Genomic DNA, 18,087 nt, shown 5'->3' on the forward strand with positions numbered 1-18,087 from the left:
AATGCTGGAAAGGTTGGATGGGGTTCAGTTGGGATTTTTCAGACACGTGGTGGTGAGGCTGGAAATCTTTCCATGCCCATTGTGGTTGTCTTCAATTCCATACAACCATTCTCTCTCTCTCTCTCTCTCTCTCTCTGTCTCTGTGTGTGTGTGTGTGTCTGTCTGTCTCTGTGTCTGTGTGTCTGTGTGTCTGTCTCTGTGTCTGTGTGTGTGTGTTCTGTCTGGGAGAAGAGAGGTTAGCGTTGGGTGACTTTCTCAATCATACTATGTCTTCTTATAAGACACAGGGCCTCTTGTGTCTAAACTGAACCTGGAGTTTACTGGTTTCTGCTAGGCTCGCTGGCTAATGAGCCCAGGAACTTCCTGTCTCTGCCTCCCTGATGCTGGGATTACAGGTGCGCACTGCCATGCTGACTGTTTCTGTTAGTATTTATTTATTTTTATTTATGTATATTAGAGTTTGTCTGTATTAATGTATGTGAATGCAGTGCCCACAGAAGCCAGAAGAGGGGATCGGATCTGTTGGAACTGGAGTTCCTCACCCGGTCTCAGTGTCTTGACTTCTTTTTCATCTTCAACACATTCTGCTTCCTCTGCCTACTTCTTTCAGCCCAAACTGGTCCCCTTTGTTGTCAAGGATTTTCTGACCTGAGGCGGGGGTGGGGGGTGGGGGGGGTGGGGGGTCGGGGGGTGCAGTGCAGTGGGTGTAGAGATTAGGATCTCGTTCTTGCTAGCAGCACTTCTAAGTGAGCACACTAAGATCTTCAACTTCTGATCCTCTCGCCTCCTTCTCCAAAGTGCGGGACCAAGTGCACCATCTTGCCCAGTTTATATGGTGCTGGCAACTGAACCAGGGATTCAAGCATGCGAGGCAAGCGCTCTACCAACTGAGCTAGATCCCAAGCAGGTCATTCATGATGTGAACATCTTGTAAGGTAATGATTTCCAGCATGTGAGCTCCACTTCACAGTACCAGATGTGAATATTGTTGGAAATTCTCACTGCCTTTCTGATGCTGTGCCTCACTCATATAGGCCCTACTGGAATGGAAAGCCCTGCCCTCAGGCTGGTTCCAGGAACCTTATGTCCATGGACAGAGCCCAGAGGTGATCGAAAGCCTGGGCTTTCCACTGGTTTATCAGACAGATTGTAGCTTCTGGTCTTCAATTTGTTTCGGGGGACATGGTCTCAAGTAGCCCATGCTGGCCTTGAACTTGCTATGTAGCCAGGGATAACTTTGAACTTTGCTCCTCCTGCCTCTACTTCCTGAGTGCTGGGACTATAGGTGTGTGCTACCACGCTTGGTTAGTGCTGTGTTGGAAGTAGAGCCTGGAGCTTTCTGTGTATGAGGCAAGCATAATTACAGTTATGAAGTGTCAATGAAAATAATTTTATGGCCGGGGGTCATCACAACGTGATGAACTGGATTAGAGGGCCACAGTATTAGGGAGGTTGAGAACCACTGCTCTAGATACTCATCTCTGGTTGTGGGAACCTATGACTAGATATCTGCTCTCCACACTTACACTGGAGGTCTTTGGATTGCTGGTTCTGGTGTCTCCTTCTTGGCTCTTTCGGCTGATGATTGTGTCTTGGGTGTGACAGTGCCATGTGAGCTGCCTGTGTGTTATGTTCCGGGGCCTGCAGAAATAAACCGAAGCCAAAGAGAAGTCTGGGACCCTCCAGCGCCTCGATGGAGGGTTACATCAAACATCTTCAGTCACTTTCTTCCCATTCTGGAGACTTCACATAATTAAAAACATCCCCAGCCAAACACTAAATAAATTTTACACATGCTGCTTGAATTACTTTGCACTCTTATCCCAGGGTGGCTTTCTCGGAGATTAATTTTTCATTGAAATGATTCCTTGGGGTAGGCTGAAGCCAGAAACTGTGGAAACTCAAACATTTGCTTTATGCGCCGAAACTTCAGGGTAGGGATGCTTTGTGAATCTTTTGGGGACGGGCGGATAGGATGCTCACTTGGAAAAAGTAGAAGCAGTCTTAACAGAGCCCGTGCGGCATGAGCCCCGGACTGTGTTTCTATCGATGCAGATATAAAACCGGGAGAATGTGGCTCCAGATGCTATCGTATGACGCGGGAACACAGCAGTTATAATTTTTGCTTAGTGAGCAGTGCTGTGGTTTGGATGTGGCTTGCTCCCCCGAAGGCTAACGTGTCGGAGCATTGGCCTGCAGTGTGGGAACGGTGGAGGTGATGGCACCCTTGGGAGGGGGGCCTTGTGTCTGTGTGGGTCTTTACATCATTGGTGGTGAGCATTAATGGTCTTGCCTGTTGCTGTGACAAACACCCGATACAAACAACTGAAGGAAGGGAACGTTGGTTTTACGTCACACTCTGAGGGTGTGATCCATCATGGCGGGGAGGCAGGGGAATAAGATGGCATGGCACCACCGTCAGGAAGGAGAGAGAGGTGAGCTCCGGTGCTCAGCTCTCCCTCCCTTTTGTCCAGGCTAGACTCCAGCCCGTGCTCACACCGAGAGTGGGTCGCCCCTCCTTAGGTAAGCCTTTCTGTCAGCATTTTCATAGACACACCCAGAGGTGTTTACTATGTGACTCCAAATCCAGTCAAGTTGATGAAGATTGATCATTACAAGGTGTGACTTTGGAAGAGTTTAATGTCGTTCTCGGGGGACCCCATTCAGTTCCAAGAAGCTCTTCAGCTTTCTGTCTGGCCACGTGACCTCTTCCACCGGTCTGTTCCTCCCTTGTAGTGCCATCCTCCATGAGGTGTCTTAGCTAAGAGGACCCCACTAGGGTTGGTCACATACTCTTTTGGCTTTCATTCTCCAAAACTGTGAGCACCAGCCTTGTGAATATGGTAGATCACATTAATTGGATTTTCAATAGCTAACAAGTCTTGCATCTTTAGAATAAGCCCCACACTATCATGTCATGAGAAAAACCCCTCAGTTGCTGTTAATCCTGTTTGCTGATACTGTGTTAAGGACCTTTATGTTTCTATGCCCTAGGTTTTTGTTTGTTTGTTTCCTCTTTTATCTTTGTTTAGGTTGGATATTAGGATCATGCTAGTTTGGTGAAATGCACTGGGGAGTAGACTCCTCTCTTTTTACTTAGAATATATATTAATTATTCTGGAAGTGGTAGAATATTAGAGAAAAACAATCTGGATATGAAGATCAGAGGGTGGGGCTGGGGTTAGTTAAACTAGTTAATTCACTTTTCTTTTCTTTTCTCAAGTATACGTGTGTGTGTGTGTGTGTGTGTGTGTGTGTGTGTGTGTGTGTGTGTGTGTGTTTCTGGGGTTTGAACATAGGACCCCACACATGGTAGGAAAATATTATCCCATTGAGCTATATCTTTGCTTTTTCACTTTTTATTCTGAGATGGGGGTCTCACTTAGCTGCCCGGAATGACTGCCCAGACTGTGGCTTAGGCAGGCCTTGAACATCCCATGCTCCTGCCCCCAGCCTCTTGAGTAACTGGGAATATCGGCCCACCTTGGAATTCAGTTTATTCAGTGACAGCATTGCTTGAATCATCTCTGTCTCGATGCGGGAGCTGAGATGGGAGTCTGTGCTTTACTCTGGGGGCAATAGCCCAGAAGTTCAGAGCACTGGGGTTGACCTGCAACCTCTGTTCCTTTCCCACTGGTCTTCGTGGAATAACTTTCTCCATGCCTTGATTTTCCTGTTTGAAAAATAGCAACAATCATGCCTACATCATGGGCAGAAACATTCAGCCAATTCAAGGGAAGGCCTTGGCGATGCCTGCTGAGAACATAATTAGTAATTGGTACCCTGAGCACTGCCTCTAATGGAGCCTTTATGGCTTTCCCTCCTGCTACTCCATTGTTGGAATTAATTACTCTTTCCCACTGCCCCTCTAGCACTTAATTTACATTGCTCTTATGCTTCTTTCTGGTTGCGTCTCAGGCAGTTAGACTGAAGATTTCTCCCCGGGCCACATTCATTCAGTCCATCATTCGTTCAGAGGAAGTCCTCCGAGTTGGGCAAAGAGGTGAACAAATGTGGACCGTTCCTCTGCATTCTCAGACCCTGGGAGCAGCAAACTGCTTAGCTAAATAAACGGTTCCAGTGGGCCTTTATTAATATTTACTGACATAAGATTGGCAGGCTATCTACCTTGGGACAGGAAGGCAGTCCGCTCCCTTTCAGGCTGAAAGGCATTTGGATTAGAAACTTCAGTGAGCTCTTCCTATTGGAGACCCCTGTCTAGTCCCAGGTGAAGCATCAGGCTGTTAGATCCCTGTCAGAGTGGCACTGGGACTTCTGAGCGTGGGGGGCCATCATGTTGAGTCTGCCTTGAGCCAGACCAGGTCAAGCCAGTTCTGTTAACTCAGAGCTTTCGTTTCAAAGTCCTCATCAGTCTCTCACCGGTTACAGACATTCTCCTAATGGTCCAGACAGTGTCAACTCTGCTTGTAAATCTTGCCCCGCCCCACATTTTGTTCCCAGTCATGTGACAGGATTTGTGTTCAAGTGCTAGGCACTATGATCACCACTGTTGGGAAATGGTGAGGCTTGAGACCCTGACAGCCAGTCTCCTTCCTCAACAGTCTCTGGCAACACAGACTTAATGGTGTCACCAAGGCTGCCTAAGGATACTTGCAAGATACGCTGGTCATAAAGCCAACTTTCATGGGCCACGAATTGCATGTGGAAATCAATGGAAAGTGTAAATGTTTGTGAAGATGCTTGTCCGGGAACGTGTGATGGTTTATGTTGACTGTCAACGAGACAATGTCTAGAGTCTCCCAAGGGATAAGCTTCCAGATGCACAGATTAGATTAGGCTGTGGGTATGCCTGTGTGGGGGTATCTAGATTAAATACAGCGGGGACACCCATCCTAAATGTGTGTGGCACCATTCCTGCGGGCTGGAGTCCTAGAACTGAAGGAAAAAGAGAACATGACAGCCCTGGTGCTCACAGCTGTCTGCATCCTGACTGCAAGCTGCTGAACAGCTGCCCCAGACTGCCGCCGCCGCGGGCTCCCACCATGCTGGACTGCACCCACAAACCATGAGCCGGAACCTCCAGCTGTTTTGTCACAGCGACAGGAACCAAGGTAGAAAGGAAGACGAGCAGGTGCCAAGGATCTGTAGGGGAGGTGGACCAGAGACAGGGTCAGTTACGTGTGAGGGCAATTAAGTAAGTTTGTAGCAGATAAGGGAAATAGATGAAAAGATGGATAGAGGGAGTGAATGACTGGAAAGAACAGGAAAACGTTGGAGAAAGACGTACATATACCCATGCAAATAGATACGTCCACATACATTTGCGTATGTGAGTACTCACATCTGTGCGTTATGTACATATACATACATGTCTCTGCATTTACATACACATACACACATGTGCAGGTGGAAGAAAGTGTGATGGGAGAGAGTGGGGAAGTCTGAGAGAGAATTATGTACACATATGTCATTTCTCTCTATTATTCCAGCCTTCTGCCTGTGTGCCCACCTGTTGTTAATATGTAAAGATGAAGAGGTGTGAAAAGAGGGAAAATAAGAGTGAGTCATTGTGGGAGTGTGACCCATAGGAAGGAGGAAGTGATCGGATAGACAGTGCTGGTGTCAGTTCTCTAGGCCAGCAGGAAGGCTGGGGTGCCACCAGAAGTCGGGGAGGAGGGTGGGACTATGGGGTGTGTGGGAGCTCAAGTGTCGGGGAGTTGTCCCTGCTTCCTCAGGAGAGCTGGGAGGATGATACAGACTGCAGATGCTTTTGTTTTTGTAAGTGCTGAGTGTTAGACAGGAGACCAGGCAGGTGGGGGGAGAGAGGGGGTGTCAGATAGGTCCTGGTGAGAACTGTGGGGTACAGTTGTAGTAGCCAGGCTGTGTGGAGAGAATCGCTGAGCCTAGGATGATGTGCCAGATGAAGACAAAGAAGAAAGGGGGCAGGGGCGGGGGCGGGGCTCCCTGAGAGATTGGTGAACACGGGAACTTTGACTCCGTCCTGGGGAAGCAGGTTCCGATGGAAAAATATGATTTCCCAGGGAATCTCTCATCCAGCAGCCACTGAGCGTCAGCTCTGCTCACTTATGGGTGACTCTGGGGATTAAGACACTTCTCTGCCCCTAAGTGTTTCACAGCACAGGACTCAGGGCTGAGGAAGCCCCTCAAGGGATGGGAGGGGTCCGGGAGTGTCACTGGGAATGACGACTTGCTGCTGGAGGGGCAGAGGTCAGCAGATGGTATGTCTCATGGGTCACCGCGAGTGCTCATGAGTGCTACAGAGAAAGTTCAGATTTCTGTTGGCTTGGTTATTTCTCTGGGACCATGAACATCTCCCACAGCCAAGGTCTGGGGACTGTGACCCAGCTCCAAGTGCTGACCCTGTGTGTGTGTGTGTGTGTGTGTGTGTGTGTGTGTGTGTTAGCTGAGTTGCAATCACTGACCAAACAATGCAAGGAAGGAATCCCCATCTTGACTCACTGTTTCAGAGGTTTTGGTCCAGGCGTGGCTGGCCTCTTGCACCTGGCAGATGAGAATTCTAGCTGAGAACCATCAATGCAAGTGACTCCCTGTGCCTGGACAGAACATCATGGTGGCAGGGGTGTGCGGTGGAGGCTGCTTTCCTCCTGGTGGGCAGGAATCAAAGAAAGTAATATAGGAAAGGCCAAGGGGCAAGATAAAACCCCAAGGACAGGGCCCCAGCGATCTGCATCCTCCAACTAGGATCCACTTTTTATGTTCTCCCACCTCCAAGTGGTTTACTTAGATTTTGAATCTATTGGGATTAATCCATGTACCAGTCAGAGTTCTCAATAGGAGCAGACTCACTGGGGTGGATGTATATGTGTATATGAACTTAAGTCAGTTTCTGTGAAAATAGTAACAGTAGCTGAGTCATACCTGAGAGCTGTGACCCTCTCGATGGTTACTCAGTCCTTGAGCATGGTGTGGCTCCTGGACTGACTGCCTCACACTGGGGAGGTCAACAACCTGTAGTCGCTCAGTCCACAAGGCTGGGTGCCTTAGCAACCCCAGTCTGTCACTGAAAACCTGAAATGTTCCTGGAGAAGCTGCTGGTCCTTAAGACTTATCATGGAAGGCTGGAAACGCTGGTTCTGGTATCATCAGCAGCAATAACAGGGTAAATTAATTCAGTAGCCAGAGGGATCTTGTCTTAGGGTTTCTATTGTAAGGAGAAACCACGGCCACTGCAACTCTTATAAAGGAAAACATTGAATTGGGTGGCTCTCTTACAGTTTCAGAGGTTCAGTCCATTAACATCATGGTGGCACAAGGTAGCATGCAGGCAAACATGATGCTGGCTACATCTTGATCAGAAGGCAACAGGAAGTAGACTAAGACACTGGGCAGTGTCTTGAGCATATGAGACATCAAAGCCTACTTCTACAGTGACACACTTCTTCCAACAAGACCATACCTACCAGTAATGCCATTCCCTATGAGCTTACGGGGGCCAACTACATTCAAACTACCACAGTGCCTAAGTGAGCCCAAGGGGAAATCTCTTCCTTCTGCCACACCCTCAATCTGCACTGCTATCAGAAGATGCTGTCTACAGTCAGGGCAGGTCTTCCCAAGTCAACTAAGGCAATCGGGATAATCCTCCAGTTGAGGCTCCCTACTCAGGTGATTCTAGAGTTGACATTAAAACCAACCACAATAATCCACTTGTGAAGACATGGATCTCATTATCAAACCATTTCCTAAAAGCCCATGGCAACCGAACTGCTTTACCATGAGCCTATGGGATCTTTTATATTCAGACCATAATGGCCAGTCCTTGATTGTTTTCATGAGTGTGGACCCGTGAACCTCACAGACCTGCTTTTGCATGTAGCTGCAGGAATTCGTACAGAATTACTGATCCACAGGTGGAAGGGGGTTATTGCACACTGCCGGCAAGAATGTAAGCCAGTTGGGCCACTGAAGAAATCAGTGTGGAGGTTTCTCAAAAACTAGACATAGAGCCAGGCGCTGGTGGCGCCCGCCTTTAATCTCAGCACTTGGGAGGCAGAGGCAGGTGAATTTCAGTGAGTTTGAGGCCAGCCTGGTCTACAGAGTGAGTTCCAGGATAGCCAGAACTGTTACACAGAGAAACCCTGCCCCCCCTCAAAAAAAACAAACAAACAAACAAAAAACAACTAGACATAGATCTTCATATGACCCATCTATATCATTCCTGGTGGTTTATATGAAAGCCTCCAAGTCCATAAATCAGAGGTACTTGCATGCCAGTGTTTATTATAGCAACATTCACACAGTTAAATTATAGAACCAATCTAGGTGTCCAGTGACAGAGGAACAGAGGAACAGATAAGGAATGTCACACACACACACACACACACACACACACACACACACACACACACACACACACAAAGAAGAGTGAGCGTATCTCATTTGTAGGAAAATGGATGCAACTGCAAAGAATCATACAAAGTGAATTAAGCCAGTCCCAGAAACACAGATATCACATATGTTTTCTCTCATTTAGAGTTCCCAGATGTCAGATAGATACGTAAATTATGTTTGTACATGACATGAAAGTAGAAATGAAACTGTCTAAGGGACAAGGGGGAGGGACTGTTGGGAGGGGTCAGGGGGAGAAAATGGAGGGTGTCTCAGTTTGCTTTTCTGTTGCTGTGACAAAATGCTGACCCAGCCAACTTTGGGAGGAAAGGGCTCGCTTGGTTTAACGCTCTCACTCAGGATTCATCACTGAGGGAAGCCGGGGGCAGGAACCTGGAGACAGGAACCGAAGCAGAGGTCATGGTGGAACGGCACTTTCTGGCTTGCTCAGCCTGCTTTCTTGTATAACCCAGGTCCATCTGCCCAAGCTTCACACCACCCACAGTGGACTGTGCCCTCACAGCACCGATCATTAACGAACACAATGTCCCACTGACTTGCCTGCAGTCCAACTGGACAGAGGTGATTCCTCATTTGAGGTTTCCTCATCCCAAGGGACTCTAGTTTACATCAGTTTGATATAAATAAAATAACAAACAACAAAACAAAAAACCCAACTAGCATAGAGGTTAAGGGAATAGGGCTGGGATATGCTCACTATACAATATATAGGTATGAAAACTTTAAAAATTAAGAAAACAAAACAAAATGACAACAAAGGAATTGCCAGTTGGAGAATCCAAATTTAAATGCTAGCTGCATGCCTGTGAGCCTAGAGCTCAGAAGGCTGAGCCAGGAAGATCTAGAGTTTGAGGCTAGCCTGGGCTAAAAGAGAGACCATATGTTCAAAACAAACAAAACAAAACATAAATAAAACGGACAAAGAAAAGGACTAAAGATCCTGTGCTTCAAGTTTCCTGTTCTTCTTTAATAATAGTTTCTTTGTGTGTGAATGTTTTGCCTGCCTGCCTGCGTGTATGTGCACCTTGTGCCCACAGAGGTCAGAAGAGGGAGTTACAGGTAGTTGTGAGCCACCGTGTGGGTGCTGGGAATCAAACCTGGACCATCTGCAAGAGCAGCCAGTGCTCCTAACCACTGAGCTGCCTGCCTCTCCAGTCCGGGCTTCCTCTTCATTCTCATTTGCATCCCTGTAGAGAGAAACAGACATAGAAGGGTGCTGCAGCATCCTTTGTGAGGGGAAGCCTTGCTATAAAATCTACAAAACATGCAGGAGGCTGTGTGCGCAGGGAGCAGGACACTTACCAGTCCAGGAGCTCCACCACTGGTCCTGTTTATTCCTCCTACTCACGCAAAAGAAGCCGGTGACAAAGTGCCCCTATTCTGGGCTGAAGAGAGAGGCTTCCTGTGCGGCAGGAGCAGGCTGTGGGAACAGATGTGTCAGAATTTACTGGGTTGTAGCTCCACACAGAGCTGCATGAGATTTTTTATTTGTTTGTTTCATCATGCATCTGGGCATTGCTATCTGGGAACTGAATTCCCTTCCTTCCTGTTCCACGGAAGTGGCTTGCAGGCTTCACTGATGTGGGGCCAGACAGACTGGTCCCTCACTAGCTGGGTTGTGAGTTTTGGCTGAAGAGAAGGAAGAGGAAGCCGGTGTCTCTGATCATCTGTCTTTTGCTTCCTTTCTGTTAGGAACACACGAGGCTGGATTCTCCAACTGCGTAGCCCATATTCCAGATGAAATCCCAACCCATGGTGACTGGAGAGATGGCTCTGTAGTTCAGAGCCTTGGCTGCTCCTGTAGAGGACCTAGGTTTGTTTCTCAGCATGTGCATGGTGGCTCACAACTATCTGTAATTCCGTTTCCAGGAGATCTGATGCCTTCTTCTGGCTCTGGCAAGCATATGCATGAGGTACACATAAATGCCTGCAGGCAAACACTCGTGTACATAAAATACCTTATCCATAGACTTTTTCTTGTAAGAGAATGTTATCCAATGCTCCAAGGACCCAGACACCCCCCCAAGACCTCGCTGTTGGACTCATGATGGCACCAGGTCTAAGGTACAAGGTGATCTCCAAAACATGTTGGGTGTGTGTGTGTGTGTGTGTGTGTGTGTGTGTGTGTGTGTGTGTGTGTGTGTTTCCCCTTCCTTTTTCCCTTTCAGTATCTGAGAAGTCAACTGAGGCCAAGCAGGGTTAGAACTCTGAAACCAACCTCACTGAGGATGACCAGTTCTTACCAGATACGTCTCTGTTCCTGGCAGCCCACCTCTCCTCAGCTAGCTAAAACAACAGTTACCCAACCCTGAGAGTTACCTGCACAGGAGTGGCGGGGGGCTTACTTCCTAGGGAAGACACACTGCTTCTGAGTATAAGGTGCAATGCACTCTCACCAGGTACATTTCATTTCTGTGATTATACTTTGTGTACATGGTCGGACTCAAGGCTGCAGAGAATGTGCATTTGTAACTGAGAGAATGAGGTTACTTGTAAAGTGGAAGCCAGTGAAAACAGCACACCATGTATCCAATTAACCATTCAATCTAGGTTCTCGCAAGATGGGGCATGTTGATGTCTTGTCTTCATCAGGAAGCTGAGGCACTGGGATGAATGTGTTAGAAGGAGATTGTTTCTTTCCATTACTTTGCAGTTAGTCTCCAGTTAGAAGAAACTGTGGATGGATGTAAGAAAGAAAGCCATTGTGGAGTTAAGTATTGGGGGGCCTGGGAAGTTAGCTCAGTGGGTAAGAGCACTTGGTGCACAAGCCTGAGGACCTGAGTTTGAATCCCCAGCACCCACTTAAAAAGCCTGTAATCCTAGGACTGTGTGTGCCTTAGAAACATTGTTGGATGATAACCTAGCTCCAGGTTCAGTGATACCCTGACCCAAGAAATGAGGTGGAATGATACAGCAGAATATCTGAGCTCTTCTGGTTTTCAGGTGTGCTCATGGACACATGCTGCTGTATACTCGTGTGTACACTCTCTCATTCACACAAGAACTGGTAGATGCTGGATTGTTAGGTGAGTGTTGACAGAGTGTTCTCTAGAAGGATGTATAATTAACCCAATATGTTATCATTTGAGGAAAGCCCTGGTTTAAAAATATCCAACTCCCTTATAATTCTTCCTTTCCCAGCATAATTCCCATCATTCCTAGCATCAGTGTGCTAGAGGACTGAATGCCAGTCTTGGCATGGACCTTGTACCCTGTGAACCAAGGAAATACTTCTTTGGAGGTTCCCATGTAGGATGGGCCATTCTAAGCCAGGGGCTCTCTGCTTACAGATTAATAAACCACTGTGGTATCTTTGGAGGATTTTGCTATTGTAACTTATTCTCCAAGAACCTGGTCACTTCTGGTCACCAAGAACACTTCATTGTTGGACCAGAGTTTGAAGCAGTGCTCTCATAGGCAAGGCACTGGCAGCTTCTCTCTGCCACCTTCCTGTCTTGGACAAGGCACATGGGATTCCTAAACCCAAGGTTGGCTTAGGCTGGACTCTGAAGTAATGATACCTGATCACCTAGAACCCTGTGAACACTTTTGGGCCAGATTGCTTTTTGTGGCAGAAGCCTGTCCTGTATATTATGGAAGATTTAGTAGCATCTCTAACCTCAACCCTAGATACCAGTGTCACCTTGTGTTGTAGCTATGACAACCAGAAATGATGCTAAATACTGTCAAATATGTGCTAGCAGGCAAAGCCACCTGGACTGAGAACCAGTCCTCACAGAGCTAAGAAGGGACAGAGAACTTCCTGGAGGAACATGGCATAACCCTGTACATAGGAGTAGCTGAATGTTTCTGTCCTGTATCTCTATGCTAGTGTGTCAATTCACAGTGTGCTGGCCACATGAGCCCACAGGGTCATATACTACAACACTTTTCAAACAACTCAACTGGGTGTCTTAGAAACAGATTTGGATTTATTAGGTCTGGGGTGGTGCCTAAGATTATGTAGACCTAACAAGCTGCCAGTCAGTGTTGATGCTGCTGATCCTCAGATGATGGCCTGGGTGGTGAGGATGTAGGCCAGGGATCTACATGATACAGTACCTGGACCAACTTGAGATCACTATGTTTTTTAATGATGTGTATGGCTGTGGGGGTATTTGTCTGTGAGTGCTTGTACCCAAGGAAGCCAGACAAGGGTGTTGAATTCCTTGAAGCCGGAGGTGCAGGTGGTTGTGAGTTGGCAAACATGGGTGCTGGGAAACAAACTCAACTCCTCTGTAAGAGCAGTAGGTGCCGAGTGAAGAGCGCAGTCAAATGCATGTAAAGATGCTGGGAACTAAAGACAATCTGGCATTGTCGGAGAAGCACTCGGTGAGCTTGTATCTGCGTCTGTGGGTGTGTGGCCTGCGGAGGAGGTTCCATAGGAACCGAGGTTAGAGTCATAGAAGTACCTGTGTTTGTTATTAAAGTGAGTGGAGACTGGCTGTGGGCTTCGGCTGCAGCTGTGCGATCAAATCTATGTTGTTGAGATATGTCCCTGCTGGTGAGTGGGTACTCGCTTGAGTCAGGAAAGACGAGGCATCCAAATGAGCATGTGGGAGACAGTTGCAACCCTCAGAAATGAGTGACGTGGCCTGCATCGTGGAGCATCGGTGAGAACAGGTGGGAGGGGATGGATCTGAACTGAAGAGTCCAGCAGCTTCTTCCTCTGCCCGGATCCTGGGCTCCTGGAACCTGCTAAGCCCACACGTGGTGGCGAGGAGCTGGCCAGTGGCCTGGTCTCCCGTTATTTTACTGTATCCTTCAGGGTTCACCTTCTAGGAATGCTAATGGCTCGTGAAGGACATACCCTGCTGTGGCTCAGAGGCTAGGGGGAGGGGAGTCACCCTCCAGCAGACAGCACCCCCCACAGGCAGCCTCTTTTCAGAGCTCCTTAGCTCCCACTCTTCATTCTGAAATTCTGAGTTTAAAAAAAAAAAAGTAATAAAAAAGTACCGGAGGGTGCCTGAACTGAACTGGCTTGCCCCAGAGATCAGACCGGTGAATACCCTAACTGTCACCACAGAACTTTTCTCCAATAATTAATTGATGGAAGTAGATGCAGAGATCCACAGCCAATCACTAGACAGAGCTCCAGGAGTCCAGTCAAAGAAAGAGAAGAGGAATTCTATGAGCAAGTGCATCAGGATCATGATGGGGAAATATGCAGAGATGACCAAACCAAACTAGTGGGAACTCATGAAAGTTGTATCAATGGCTTGTGGAGCCTGCATGGGACTGGACTAGGCCCTTTGCATGGTGAGACAATTGTGTAGCTTGATCTGCTTGGGGGCCCCCCTCTGGCCATAGGATCAGAATCCATTCCTGGTGCATGAGTGGGCTTTGTGGAGCCCACTACCTATGATGGGACACCTCGTGCAGCCTTGAGCCAGGGGGGAGGGCTTGGACTTGCCTCTACTGAATGTGCCTCCACATGGGAGGCCCTTGCCTTCTTGTGGGGAGGAGTGGGGATGGGTTGGGAGGGGAGGCTGGGGGAGGGTGGGAGGAGGGAAGAGGGAGATCTTTGATTGGTGTGTAAAATGAATGAAAAAATTGTCTTAAAAATAAAGATTGGGTACCTTTTCAGGGCAGTCCACCTACTACCATGTCTGAAACAACTTTACTGTGCCATCCCCCTGCCTGCTACTCTGCTCTATTGCTTTATTGTTTTTTTTTTTTTGTTTGTTTTTTTTAAAAAAAAACTTCTCTCTCACTTCTGGATTCTGAGATTCCCCCCATCCTTATTCTAATCCCTGACACATTGTTGCCATGGAGTCAGGAAGCTGGGATCCAGGAGCAGACTGACCTCCCAGGTCTTAATGGGCATTTTAGAACTGGACACAGGGTGGCAGCTGTGGAATCAGCGTCGCTGACCCATCTCCAAGGGTGGCATATTTTGACCCGAGGGACAGGGCACCTGATCAAAGTACATGCGTGTCATCGGTGTGGGCTTCCAGCAAGACACGGGAGCAGAGCCGTCACCGAGGTGATGACGTGGCTCTGATGGACTGTCCCTCAAAGATGAACCAGGGAGAATGCAGTGAAGCCTACGAGGAACGGCCTGAGGGAGGGCCGCAGCAGGGCAGAGAAAGGAGAAAAGTCAGGAACAGCACGTAACAGCAGTGTTACCGCCTCCTGAAAACCAGGCGCCTCACCCCATCGAAGGACAAGACCTAGATCTTTGTGGCTCCCTGCCTAGGAAAGGTAGCTGGCTTCCTTTGGGACCCCGGTTTTTTGTTACTGAGCACAGGCTGCTGGAAACACAACCCCAGGAAAGCAGACTGTGTGTGTGCCTCACTGCTCACCTTATGTCTCCACACAGGAGAAGAGAGGGAGGGGCCCACGCTGATCCGGAAGTGTCCAGGAGCTCTCCTCCCCATGCCACATGAGGCTGCCCCTCAGCCCCAGCACGGAGCCAGTGGCCAAGGAGCCCTTGGAGATGGCTTTGCTCAGCAGCATCCTGGCAGCCTGTTCCTATATCTCAGGTGGGTGCTGGTGTCTGCTGGTCAGGGCTGTGACCCTGGACTGAGTCCTGGGCTGCTTCCTGCTGGCCAGGTCTGGTCTTGTACCAGGAGAGAAGTGAGTGGTCATCACGGGGAGGCTCTGTTCCACTGGGTTTGAGATGAAAGTTTTTCAGGTTCTTATTTAAGTGTGATATCCTCTAATTTGGCAGGTGAATACTCCCGACAGCTTTGTCTTTCTGGAGAAATGTTTAGCAGCCTTTTAGCCATGGGCTGCTGCTGGCTTCTGTCCTCAGCACATCAACTAATAAGCAAGGTACTGAGGAGTCCACCAGCCTGAGGATTTTTGTAGGTTCTCAACCCCACACAGGTTTCCCTGTCTGTGAGTGTGTGTGAGTGTGTCTGTGTGTGAGGGAGAGTGTGTGTATATGCATATGTGTGTGTATGTGTGTGTGTATGTGTATGAGAGAGAGTATGTTTATTCATGTGAGTGTGTGTGTGTGCGTGTGTGCGTGTGTGTGTGTGTGTGTGTGTGTGTGTGTGTGTGTGTGTTGTGGTGTGTTGTGTTTCAGGGGCCACCTAAGGTGTTTGAGAGCCTTCGGGAGGAGAGGGAGAGAGAAGGTACGTGACTCTCAGAGACTTGATGTTAACCTCTTCTTGATTCAAAGTCATGCTCTTCAGCAAGATGGCTGACTTTCTCCTTTTTTTTGTTCTGGAGACTAGACACTGTTCATATAAAAGGTGCTATTTAAGGTCACATGGAAATGCTCTTTTGTTTGAACGATCAGACTTGTGTTGCTGGAGTGAGTGTTTTAATTTTTCATGTTTTAATAGCTTGCTTGTATTTTGTTTTGTTTTGCCTGGAGTTGTATGGCTACTGTATGAAGAAGGGCCTGATGTTCTGATTCTACTCCCTTTGGGGGAAGAGTTTTATTTTCTGATTTTTCTAGCCAGAGTTCATATTGGTAACTTAAGAATTCAAAGGAAAAGCCCAATGCTTCTATTTACAATGGCTCAGCCACTGTAAGGGAGATTCTGAGGGCTGCTAACCCATCTGGCTCATTTGTGGTTGGCAAGACAAAGCATGTCTTAGTTACTTTCCTGCTGCCGTGACATGCATTTCGACAAAGCAGTTTATGAGAGAGAAGGTATACCTTAGCTGATAGTTCAAGGTTACCCCATTATGTCGGTAAGTCAAGGCAGCAGGAGCTTGAAGCAGCCAACTATATGGTCTCACAACCGGGAACAGAAAGCAGTGAGCACAGGCATGTTGTTATCTGGGTCTTGCTCTCTGTGTACAGAGCCAAGATCCTCTGCTCTGCCTAGGGAATGGCTCCACCTTTCCCAACTGAGATTGATTTTCTCACATTAATTAGCATAATAAATATAAACTCCCAAAGGACGTGAAGTTGGGAGGGGGTAAAAGTGAGTCTTGGAGGAGCTGGGGGAAGAGGGTGGGTGAATATGATCAAAATACATTGTATGAAAGTATGAAGTTCTCAAAGAATTAATTTTATATATATATTTAAATATATATATATTTAAAAAGATAACCTCTCCCAGACGCTCTCAGAGGCTAACCTTAGTCTCGACAACCCCTCACAGGTGCATTGAAGTCTGTCAGTTGACCATTCACACTGACCATCACCGGGCATCTAGGCCACGGCTGCCATATGTCCTGGTTCTTCTTTCATGATGCAGAGAATGCAATCCTTTGCCTCATTTAAGGAACTCTGATAGCTGCTCCCTCCTTCCTGGGCATCCACACAACAGAGATATTTCACTCTTTTTTTTTTTTTTTAAATGGAGACAGAGTCCCACAGGCTGTCTCCAAATGTCCCGTGAACTTGTGCCACCACCTGTGGTTTATGCTGGAGACTGAACCCGGGGCTTCATGCAGACTAAGCTAGCACTCCACACGCTGAGCCACACACTTCCAGCCCCTTTGCTGTTCCTTTGAGCTGTGCTGGGGATAGAGGACACCGAAGCTGGAGAAGGGAACTCGGGGGCGGTGACAACATGTTTGCACAGTGACTGGAGCAGGCTGTACTGACTCTGTCCTGAATACTTCCCCACGGCGAAGTCGTGGACAGCTCAGGGGGTCTGGGATTCCCACAATCTGAGGGGCACCTGCAAACCAGCTCTTGGATGGAAATGCCTCTGGTGAAAGCAAACAGAGCGTTGGACTTTGGCTCTCTGCTCAGCACAGGAGGCACTTGGCGAGTTTCCATTTTGACCAGCCTGACCCTGAGTTGTGACCACTGAATGTGGTAATTCATGGAATTGGCTGCTGTTTACTGGGTGTCTTGTGATCGTGTTGAGGCTGAAAAAGCCCGTGGCCCCATTTTTCTGTCTCCTCCAACCTCCATTTCCCCTATCCCGTTACACTGGGATTAGTTATTATGTGGGATACAGTAAAACTTTTCCTTCTTTTAGGGAAGCGTGTGTGTGTGTGTGTGTGTGTGTGTGTGTGTGTGTGTGTGTGTGAGAGAGAGAGAGAGAGAGAGAGAGAGAGAGAGAGAGAGAGAGAGAGAGAGAGAGAGAGAGAGGCGGGGGGGGGGGGTGGAGGGGGAGGGATGCTGAGGAGATGGCTCAGCAGGTGAAGGTACATGCTACCAAGCCTGGCAACCTGAATTTGGATCCCAGGATCCACACGGCAGAAAGACAGTACCAACTCCAGGAAGTTGTCTTCTGACCTCCACATTCATGCCATGGCGCAAGTGCCCCCCCCCCCCCAGTAAATAAATACATGTGAACAGTTTTTAAATTAAATAAGCATGGGCTAAGATTTAAAGTGAATGCCAGAAAATAAAATTTCTTATGTGTAATGAAAAGACAATGATTAAAATTGATTCTGAGTGCCTAAACAGGTGGCTCGGCAGTTAAGAGTGAATACTACTCTTGTAGAGGAACCCCAAGTTCGGTTCCCCTCGCCCACACTTGACAGCTCACAACCTCCTGTGATTTCAGCACTGGGAGATCTTGTATCCTCTTCTGGCCTCCACAGGCACCTGCATGCAGGCGCACATTCCCACACACAAATACACAAATACATAGGTGCACATACCCACACACAGATATGTAATTTCCTTTTATTCTGACATCAGGACACTCCTCAATTATAACGGCAATAAAAAAATCTAAATGCAAAGGTGAATACAATAGATAAAAATATTATTGTCCTTAAAGAAAAGGTAGTAATAGATCAGAAGCATAGATGTAAAACATGGCAGGAGAACTTGGAATATCTTGACCATGCCTTGCCTCTCTCCCA

General features: G+C 47.8%; 1 protein-coding gene across 3 annotated transcripts in view; it reads left to right on the plus strand.

The window, feature by feature from the left end:
• Window positions 1-18,087, plus strand: part of Eva1a (eva-1 homolog A, regulator of programmed cell death) — a 51,800-nt gene that overhangs the window by 15,142 nt on the left and 18,571 nt on the right. Inside the window, exons 2-3 of one of the 3 annotated variants that reach the window (XM_042273504.2) lie at window positions 10,045-10,165; window positions 14,675-14,837. In XM_042273504.2, the coding sequence (XP_042129438.1) occupies window positions 14,738-14,837 (100 nt within the window). In that variant the 5' untranslated portion in view covers window positions 10,045-10,165; window positions 14,675-14,737. Of the gene's footprint in view, window positions 1-10,044; window positions 10,166-14,136; window positions 14,557-14,674; window positions 14,838-18,087 lie in introns of those variants that run through there. The other 2 variants (XM_006994682.4, XM_042273503.2) reach the window with 2 other exon arrangements.

The sequence above is a fragment of the Peromyscus maniculatus genome, chromosome 3, assembly GCF_049852395.1.
Source record: "Peromyscus maniculatus bairdii isolate BWxNUB_F1_BW_parent chromosome 3, HU_Pman_BW_mat_3.1, whole genome shotgun sequence".
Taxonomy (NCBI): Eukaryota; Metazoa; Chordata; class Mammalia; order Rodentia; family Cricetidae; genus Peromyscus; species Peromyscus maniculatus.